This window comes from Amphiura filiformis, chromosome 2 (genome assembly GCF_039555335.1).
Source record: "Amphiura filiformis chromosome 2, Afil_fr2py, whole genome shotgun sequence".
NCBI classification, from domain to species: Eukaryota; Metazoa; Echinodermata; class Ophiuroidea; order Amphilepidida; family Amphiuridae; genus Amphiura; species Amphiura filiformis.
This window is the reverse complement of record NC_092629.1, coordinates 12,002,335-12,013,413: the sequence shown is the minus strand read 5'-3', so window position 1 is coordinate 12,013,413 and position 11,079 is coordinate 12,002,335. Positions and strand designations below refer to the sequence as shown.

Below are 11,079 nucleotides of genomic sequence, written 5' to 3'. Positions count from 1 at the left end.
ATAAAGACAAAGGATGAAAGAAGATGTGTAGAAAAATTTACTTTCATAGATGCTTGTCTTAGGTGCCAAAAATTTGTTCAAAAATGGCATAAAACGGTATTTTACAAGTCAGGGAAATACGTGTTAGGGGGCATATTTTAGGGGGCCCATATTTCCCAGGAGGGGGCATAGCAGATTTTTTATACTGATTATTATGAACACTTATCCAAACTTATTAAATTGCCAAAATATGGTTGAAATTTGCTGACCCCCATCTTCCACCTTTTTCCCATGGCATCAGTATTTCTCAGAAAATCTCTCTTAATAAAGTTTATCTTTGACAGAAGAGACAGTTTACGCTCCATAACTTTTACACTGAAATTTCGGGTCTTGTTCTTTGTTATGCTAAACAATTTTCCTATTTCACGTGCTCAAGGCTATTTCTACACAGGTTAATTGAGCATGAAAAGAGTCTATCGCACGAATATTTGGTGCGGACTAAATATCACTTTAGTGTACTCAGGGAATAATGAAGTACATGAAGTAATAATGAAATACAATTGCATGTTGAGTCAATATTGTTGGACTATAAACAGTAGTACACTTTTATCCACTAGTTTCATTATTTAACATCTTTCGTATTAAAATTTGTGGGTGTTGTTACTTTTATTTTTCAAATCGATATTAGTATCATAATTTATTAACTTACTTATCTTACTATTTTTGGACATAGCTTATGTAATTGGACATGAATGATGCGGTTAATCATGTTAATTGGGTCAATAAATTGTTCAAAGGGGCTGTGGTATATTTCTCGTGAAAACCAAATCATGAAAATTTTACTTTATTTTGTTAGATTGAAAACACAGAGAGCCTACTGAGCAGTATATATATAAAATTGAAAATAAGAAACATATTGTGCGTTAAGTTGATCTCCAATTGAGTTGTATGGGGGAATTAATGTTTGGATCCAGATATCAATTATAATATCATTCAGTTTTATATAAAAGACGCTACTGATTTAAACTTATTAACTATCTCAGGTGTTCATTAACATAGTTATGCGTACATGTTAAACGTTTTGACAAAAATTAAGGGCGCAATTTTTGTGAAACCTCCTTCAAACTTGATAAGTGAGGGGTGAAATCAGTTATGATCTTAAGAGCAAAGATCAACGTACAACATGTATAAGTCAGGTACAGGAAAGATCCAAATGTACCCAGTACACATAAAGGGGTTACAATTACACTATACTTGCTTTGTCGGTATCAAAAATGCTTTCAATTTGTACAAGAAATTAGATTTGTACATGATAATTTATTTCTTCTAGTTTAGTCCATCGTAAAACATCGTCACGACGTCATCAGCGGTCCTGTTAGAAACGAACAGACCTTTTTTTATTCTGATTATAATATATGTGGCTCAACGTGAGCCAATGAGGCTGTTGTCACGAGGTAATGTTAATGTTACAACACTCTCAATAAATTAGGAATATTTTGATTTCACAATCATAGACTGATTGGCCGCCATCCATAAGTTACGAATAATAAAAGAAGCATCATGTCAATACTACAAATATATATTTGTGTGGTATGGACTTTTTTTTTAAACTCTTAGACTTTTGTTAACTATGTTGTGTTAAAAGCATTAGATAAAGTATGATGTAACAGTTACAGAACTGACTAATTCTGATCATAATTATATCATAACAAAAACTACTGACATCCGCCTCATCGACTAGCGTTGGGACATTAATTTGGAAGTCACGTGTGTTACGAACGTGTTGCTATGGCGAGTAAAGTATTCACAAAGCGTCTCATTGATTTGTCTGGTCAATTATTGAGACTGTATAATTCAATCGGTGGCTGAGGCCATGTAATAAGTAATATTACTGAACCAATCACGCAGTTCGTTAAAACATATTATTAACCAATCACACAGGCCGTTACGAAATGTCATTGTAACATTTGCATACTTATCAGCTTGACATCATATCGGTTTGTACCGGTAACACAATGACTGCACCTGTTGTGTATAATGGATAACATTCCATCCACATGCACACCTGTTTTTGAACAGGGGTATATTTTATGCCTAAACTATTTCAATCGATTTACCAACAAAATGTAAGAAAGTTGTCATCCTTTTTGATACCATAAAAGATCACATTTACTGCCTTTAAACTAAACAGATTATAACAATGATACATCATAGTTAACTAATCGTTGGTATTAAGCTACAGTACAGCTACATATTAATTTCCTGTTTCTAAGTTGCATCGAAGACACAATTTATTATTTTTAACATTCAAAATTGGCGCGCACACACAGACGATATTTCATTGAATAAATAAAATGGTCAACATTTGCATATGGAATTTAAGAAAACATGTAAACAATAAAAACTGAAGAACTTAATTATGAACAAATAATAATAATAATAAATAAACAAACTAAAATAAATAAAAACACACACGAGAATAATGGTAGGTTTTAATTATTAAACCACACACCATGAAAGTAAAAAGGGAGAGCAGAAAACAGTTAATTGCAGTTCAAATGTTGAAGCTTAAAATTGTTTATGTGTTTTATCGATGTATGCTCGTTCTCGGGTATTATTGTCACATAGTGTATTTCTTTTGTAATAATGTGTTTGTGTGGGTGTGGGGATGAGTTGGGGTGTGTGGGGGATATAGGTGTGGGATGTGTGTGTATGATCATACAAACTACTTGCATTACTATGTTTAGCAAACTAGTTGTTGCCATATTTTTATTGCTATTATTTGTATTTTACTTGGTTGTTTTGCTCTCCATAACATAATTCAAAGGCCAATACATGAAATAAACAACATAAAACAAGTAAATATAAACGAAACAATGTATTATAGAAAACTGAAAAAAGTGAAATAGTAGTCTATAATCTACTATGTACTTGCCTTAATCTATTTCAGTACAAAGGAAATAAAAAAGATTAGTAATTGTTTTTACTGTTATTGAATGCCGTCAAATAAAACTTCAGAAAACGACAGAAGTTATAACCACAATAATAGTAACAGCGATGAAAATACTATTTGCGTACATCAGTTGTTCATGTTAAACATGCTCAATAATGTCTGTTATTTTACTTATTTTACGTATTTTTACGAGTATTACTATTTAGAGATAGTAAGTAAAATATTTCCAATCATTAAGCAGGGGTTGATATTTTGCAAAAGTAAACTTCTTACACACAGGTACCTCAATTTATGAAAATAATAATAAGAATTCTAAATGAATTTAAACAAAAACAAATTAGTATACATATCCTAGAATACAGGATAAAGCAAGGTTTCTGAATTCGGCAGGTTTCTTTGCAATAGTAAACGACTATTGATGGTGGAAGCACATTATACTTACGCTATACTCAAACGGTTCCCAGATTGTGTCTTTTCTACATGATGTCAGCACATCAGGTTGTAAAAGACAAGACATAGTTAGACTGTTGAAGACTCTATAATAATAGATTTCCGAAAAATGCATGCGCATCATTGGCTTAAAATGTCGTGAGCTGACTTCAAAAGAAGCACCAGATCGCCTATGTCGGCAACTATACTGTGTAGATTCATACCTAGTGAGGAACACCCCACCTTCGTGTCCTTTATCGTATGAGTGTCTATCCTGCTACGATCTTAAAAGAAATGTCAGTATGATAACAGTCAATATCTGTGCTGACAAAACAAAGTTGGACGTGGGCAAATAATCATACCTACGACTCGGGCAATCTATAAAGTCTAATAACACAGCTGAGAAAAATTGAAGATCCAAACTGGTCAGCTACAGAAGCACAGAAGATCATTTCTCCCATACGTCAAAGGGATATGGAATGAGCTACCAGACACTCCGGTCAGGATTAGCAGAGCGAAAAGCCAATTGTTAAATCTTGGCACCAATCCGCTAGTATTAATTAAATTGACTATCTATGCTGACAAAAAGTGGATTGTCCTAGGCATACAATAAAGCCATCCATGCCATGTTCATGAGTAACACATCACATGTGCGAGTAACTCATCAAACGATGAAGATCTTATTCGTTTTGTTTTGTTGTCCTCAACGTTCTCTGCTTTGGCTTGCTATTTTTTGATATTACGTACACACGACGCACCACTGTAGAGGTTGTGCAGGAGGGCGAGAGTTCATCATGCTCAGAGGGTCAATGCCGTATATGATATAGGAAGCAAAATGGTACATATTTCAAGTGAGTTGATTTAAGTAAACGACTAAAAGGTACATATAAATGAATTGCGACATTGTTCCACATTCCCTACGATTGTTATTTGAATCCCCTGGGTAGTGTTCTGTCACAAGTCTGAGATCGGCCATTGAAGCTGCTATATCCCATGTCATAATAGTTTCATCTAATGTTCTTGGACGACACTCCATACAATACATAGGAGTAGCTCATAGGAGTTTTTCGATTTGGCTCTAAGATAGCGAAAGGTATCTCGACGACATTCCGAACGATTTGGCGTTCTAAGGTAGCGAACGATTGATTACGAGATGTAGTATCCGGGTACGAAGAAGTTTACAACCATTTTGACGATCAGTCTTAATCACTGAGCAGTTACTGAGCACTTAACGTACGTCACATGCTTCATAGAAATATTGTTTTAGTCTTATGTACGAGCTCATTCAAATAAGGACTTGTCCTAACAGAAGGAATTATTGTAAACAAATTTAAAATATTTACACACAACATTCTAATGAAGTCATCGTTTCAAAAGTGTTGGAGGGGATCGAATGGCTGACAAAATGGGTGTGGGATGTGGCGCGACTCCTCAAATTAGTGAAATATTTTACCTTTAGCTTTGATGGAGATATTCCTTCACACCTTAACTACGTATTCATCTATTTTAAGAATTACGTAATACCAGCCTTCGCTAGAACAATCTACCGAATTCAGAACCTTGGGATGGAAATCGTGTGAAAACTTGTCGTAGTTTGAGGAACCTTACAAAAGCTAATTATTTTTTTTTTATCAACCCCTTATCATTAATGACCAGCTGTTGCCGCTTCTTCTTTAGTTGGCTGTTTCATACCAAGTACAATAATTAATAATGTCGATACGGACCCCATAACATACAATATCAAAAAGATTCTATCAACGACTTGTGCAACCATCTTCCATTCATTTCTGACTTTTTCTGAATTATCTATACCTTCAAAGTGTTCTCTTAGGTATCTCAGATGATCCAACATTCGCCTCATTAGATCAGCTTGAATATGACCACAGCATCTTGTTTTCTCCTGATCCGACGACGACTTGTTATTCCTGACAGCATTTCGTGACATGTTATTTATAGCCATTATTGGTGATTCGTTAGGGTTGATATGCGACTGTGCCATCTCCATCAGCGACTCAGCTTCTTCACGGTGCATCTTCAATAACATCCTACTCCTTTTGGAGAGGGTGTTGTGTCTTGGTACACGAAGAACCTTAGCCACTGAACCTAAGACGTACCTCCTGACCCATTGCGGGACAGGTTTGCATTGTGGCCCTCGATGGTGAAGATTTAACACTATTACAGTTAACATTATAGAAATGGATACCAATAACATTGTACCGGCGTAATATTGTCCTGTAGAAAAAAATCGAGAGATGTGTAAGTAAGACATTAATGAACCCTAACCGCCCTGAGTACTACAAAATACTACAAACAACTTCACTGCGCGTGCGTGCATCCCACTAGATGTGATGACGCAATCACCCTAAGTGATATACATGATATATGGGCACGCTTTCGGTGGCCCTGCCAGTGTAAGAACCGTGGCTAAGTGTCGGCGGCCTAGTGCTTGGCATGAGAGGGGTATCGGGCTCGAATCTCACCCAGAGGAAACAACTTCTTTGTTTGTTTTCTCCCTTTATTCCCCCCATCTTTCCCATCCAGACGGCAGCTGCATTTATGCACAGGCCATTAGGTGTCTTGTGATGTTTAGTAGTACAAATACATACCACAGCCTTTTCAAAAATATCAAAAGTGTTAATTTTGCGTATTTTGATTCGGCTCCATGCAACTTTATAAGTTATATATACCAATTTGAAAGAACACCATGACAGATCAAGTTATAATTAATGAAGACCGAATTAAAAAGACTAGTTTGCGTCTGGTGTCAGGGCAAAGGCGCGCCGTGATTGGTTGCTGACCTACGGCATTTTTGGTCTGGTTGACAGGACGTCTAAGCGATCTAAGCATCTTCCACACCACTATCCACTGAGGAAGGAACTGGTTAGTTCCTAAATTATCTGAGTGCCAATGATCTAAGCATCTCTCACACCACTACCCACTGAGGAAGGACCCGGTTGGTTCTTAAATTATCTGAGTGACGATGATCTAAGCATCTCCCATACCACTACCAAGTGAGGAAGGAACCGTTTTTTCCCTAAATTATCTGAGTGCCGATGACCGAAGCATCTCACACACCACTACCCACTGAAAAAGGAATCGGTTGAACAATGAACAATGATAATGATTATATATACTGCCTTTATTCGAGGTTCTGGTTAAAACTATGGTCCATCGATGACATTAATAGTACTATTTTCATGCGAGGCGCAGGTAAATAGTACTATTGATTTCACCTCGCGCCCGCAGTTTTAACCAGAACCTGTCATGGCAGTATATAATTGCATATTAACGTAAAAGGATGCATGCACAATGACTATCATCACGTTGATCATGATACTTACGATTTGAAGATTTGGTTAATGCAACATCACGTGAATCTAATTGGTTAGTTTAGTCACGTGACCACTAATGACGTTTACGTTGACGGCGTATAGACGATACTACAATATACGTAAAGGAAACCTGCGAGAACTTGCATTCTAACATTCAAATTGTTTGAAATGGTATTGGGTTATTCCATTTGAATATACATCATTTTCTATGGAAGACATGACTTTAATCTTCCACACAGGAGTGTGAATTTCAAATGGAGTCATCTAAATGGGCGACTCTATTTGAAATGTACATATCCCGTGCGGGAGATTAAGGTCATATCTTCCATAGGGGTTGTATGGGTTACGAGTGGAATAGCCCAATTTCAACGCTCTGAATTAACATTCCGACAAGGATGGTCTAAACCAATCTCCATGTAATGATTGACGTATTTTATGAATATTAAAAAATATCCACACGCTCAAAGTCACTTGTAACTAAGAACAGAGAGGTACAAATATTTATTTATAAATATTTATTGTCCCCAATTTTAGTTTCTCGTCAGGTAATCTTTATTTGCAAGTTTGTAGTATGTCTATAGACCAATCCAAGGTATATAAAGTGACACACTACATGAGCATTAGGTCCTACGACTGGTTAGAAGTTTCCTCAAATTAAAATACTGCAGGTTGATGGCATAAAGTATAAATAAGCAGCAAGAAAAATTTAATATTAATAGAATAGAATATACAGCTTTTCCTGATAGGCGTGCAGTCAAATAGCGTTTCATGCTGGAATTAATTTGTGAAGTAAAGTTTATAAGAATCTTCTAAGCAAATAAAATAATAGATAAAAGAAAATGATAGGCAAAAACTGCATTTGCAATGACATTGTATCTTAGCTTGGGAAATATGCTCTTTAATTGCTATAAGTAAATAAAATGGTTTGCAAAACAAAACTAGAATGGTGGATACTGTTGGGCGTACCTTTAACTTCAGAACTTGGAAACAGTCATAACCTCACTCATAGTGGCCACTTTACATACCATGGACCTGATCAACCAGGGCTCTGGTTTACTATCACCATGAGAATGAGATAATTTTTATGTTTGTGATATATTTGGCAACAATATTGTGGTAAGTTTTTCTTAAAAAAGGAAGATGGTATTTCAAAGTTTTACCGAAAAGGAGGTACCTTGACAGCTTTTTTGCAGGTGCGTTTGTACAAGTTCAACTCTCTATATAAATTTACCATAAACTGATTTCTCTTCAATCAAATTTCAAAGAAAATAAATTTCAGATATTTTTATATAGTGTTGAACTACATACAGCTGATAAAGTTACCCCTACATGTAAAAACCTTTACGCTAATATTTAACTAGGTGACACAAAGCCATTATATTAAATCGTGATACTAAATACGCACCCTTTCACAAGTGTTGGTCACTAGTTCGGCAGATATTTCACTGATATTCGTACGTAAATAATAATAAAAAACATCTTCTTTATCCTCGGACAGGGAGTCATGCCATGACCTTATATCCTCCTACCAAGTCTAAGTGTTGCAAAATATTTCACATAAAACATCTCATTCACATTGATAAAACAACGGTGATTCGTAACCAAAACCATATGGTCTTACCTATCACCGGTACGTCACTAGAGGGCGGCATTGATTCAGCAATGAGTAACAGGAACACGGTTAGGGAGAGTAAAACTGTGATACCAAGGCTAACTTTCTCGCCAGAATCGGACGGTAGTACAAAACCAAGAACTGTTATACCCGAGATGAGCACACACGGCATCACCAAATTAAAGACGTAATACATAGAGAGCCGTCGTAAATGAACTGTAAACAGTACATGCGTGTATGGAATCGGGGGCATCAGGGTAAAATTCTTCTTCAAAAGAGCCGTTAATCCTTCCATATCCCATTCGCCATCGCTGTTGAAAACGGTAGCGTCACCTGCAGATAAAAAGAAGGAGAAGTGTATGAAATTTGATCGTTTTGAAGCTTTAAGTTTAAGGATTACTTAAAGGATATACACTGACATTGAATGAAAACGAAAGACGCTATATAGGTATGGGAAACGTTGGTGAGCACTAATATGATATACATCAAAACATTATAACTTATCGATTTCACAAAATTGTAAGGCTCCAATCGTATTGTGCTAAATGTATCTGACCATGTTGACATACATTCCTATAGTGTTGGGCTATACCAAGTGTGTGAAATATGATGCATGGTCATTATTGTAGCGTGATAATTTTAAGGTTTTACTTTAAAAATGACACGCCACATTGAGTCTACCCATGGTTTCCCAGTTGTCAGTCTGAAGCTACATTATAAATGCCAGATGACTAGTAAGCTCGACTTCAGATCTCAGTGGTGGATGCTTTTCCGCTGCTGGTTCATACTGGACAATGGACATACACCTTTCATCTTGTGCCTCAAACAGCTGGGAACTTTTTCGCCTCTTAATGTCTTCACTTACGGTAAGAGTGTTAACATGCTAATTATAACATCCATACTGGGGTCCAACTTCTTTGTAAGTTGGCAATACCAAAAGCTATTTTTGAGACACCCTTACATCTTTCCATTTACTTGCACTCATTTCAATGTGGTTTCTCTTGTCCTCTTTAACACTTTTGGAGACCTTGTTTAATCGTGCCCCTTATTCAATTCATCCATCTGCCTTTGCTCTAGTTTTAAGGTCTGCTGAGCGATTACATTACATTAACCAACACTTATAAAGCGTCTTTACCGCTGGATTCAAAGCGCAGTGAAAATGAAAAACAACAGCAAAAACAAGAGAGTTTTGAGAGCAAATTTGAAGGTTTTAACTGTTGGAGCATTACGAATGTGATTTGAGAGATTATTTCAAGCTCTGGGGCCAGCCACTGAGAAGACATTGTCTCCAGCGCATTTATGTGTCTTAAGGACCTCAAGGTTCAAGTTGTGACAAGAACGGGTGGTTAATAACCCAAGACGAGATTTTTTTACCACCAGACAGTCTTTCATGTACTGAAGACAGAGTCCATTCAGTGACTTATACACACACAGAAGTTTGAACATGATGCGGTCTTCAATACGGAGCCAGTGCAAGTCAGTGAGCAAAGGGGTCCACGGATGTTTCTGTTTCTTCTTGCTGGAGATTCACTGCTCTGCTGAGCTCTGGACTGCTTCCTTCAATTCAGTTCATTTAAACGAAGCCCCTTATGCTGGTTTCATAATGTCATACCGCTGGCAATGGCATGCGCATTGCAGGCAAACGGCCACAATCAAGGCATGTTATTGGCTGATACGTCATGCTGCTTGCCGCTGAGTCTAACAGGGGCATTAGTATTTCCTTTACCGAGTTAAACAGAAAACAATCAAAGGTCAGCAGAGTTAAATGGTCATTTACCTAGTTTGTCCTGTATATCGGTAACCAAATAACTGGCAGTACAAACTATTTTTGTTTCATTCCTGTGACCAGATGAAAAATTTGAACCTATTTTGAAAGAGTATTCGACAAATGTGACCCTGTGTGATTGACCATTGACATTTGACACCTTTTGTCATATTTCAATCCTTGTGACAAGACGAATAGTTTGATATGCATTTCAGAGTAATCCAAGCATTTTGTCATAGTTAACCCATATGTGACCGTCCACCACAAACCAGCCGTAAAGTCGGCAAATTGTATTCTGAGTTAAATGTGCATGAAGGTCGTATTCATAGGTACCTCAAGTTGGTGCTACATTTAGAGGATAATAAACTTCTACATAATGTCTATAGAATTCTTAAGTAGCTTTAGTCTTTGTTTGCTTTGGCTAAATCCTGTTTAAGTGGTGGGTTACAAAGCATTGTATTTTGTCTAGGTATGTATAACTAACAATTAACAATGAGACAACATTCCTGAACCTCGTTGACTTGGGGATGATTTGAAATGACCGCCAATTATGACTGTTTGATATTTATTACCAGCAATGTGGAAAAAGTACATGCGCATTTGTCATCATCAGGCTTTCTGTTAGTAATCTATTTCAGCTCCAGCGGCACCGCATTAATTTCTTTGGAAATTTGGATACATTGAAATAGGTATCAGTATTTACGTTGATAAATCAATATAACAGGGCCGTAATACTAGTTTTCATGCCCCTCCAGTGAACATTATTATGGCCTATTATTACCTAGGGCAATAATAATGTTCGAGGTGTCACTGGAGAGCAGATACTGGGTTTTTCACTATAGAAGTATAAAACAGCTGGCAATCTCGTATTATGCCATCAGTCCATCAGTGACGTCATACAATCACGTGATAAAGCTGTATTCTATCGTAAAAATCGCTTATCATCTTTGTAAAATCGAGCCCAAGCTACAATAACGTAGTTCATAACTAATTGTGTTTGCATTTACGT

The 11,079-nt window shown here is 36.6% G+C and overlaps 1 protein-coding gene across 2 annotated transcripts in view; it reads right to left on the bottom strand.

Moving 5' to 3' along the window:
- Nucleotides 1-303: 303 nt before the first annotated feature.
- LOC140145886 (neuronal acetylcholine receptor subunit alpha-9-like) overlaps nucleotides 304-11,079 on the bottom strand; it is a 232,861-nt gene continuing 222,085 nt past the window's right edge. For both annotated transcript variants that reach the window (XM_072167589.1, XM_072167590.1), the window contains exons 6-7: nucleotides 8,315-8,638; nucleotides 304-5,593 (exon numbers count right to left, since the gene is read on the bottom strand). In XM_072167589.1, the coding sequence (XP_072023690.1) occupies nucleotides 5,007-5,593; nucleotides 8,315-8,638 (911 nt within the window). In that variant the 3' untranslated portion in view covers nucleotides 304-5,006. The remainder of the gene's footprint in view (nucleotides 5,594-8,314; nucleotides 8,639-11,079) is intronic.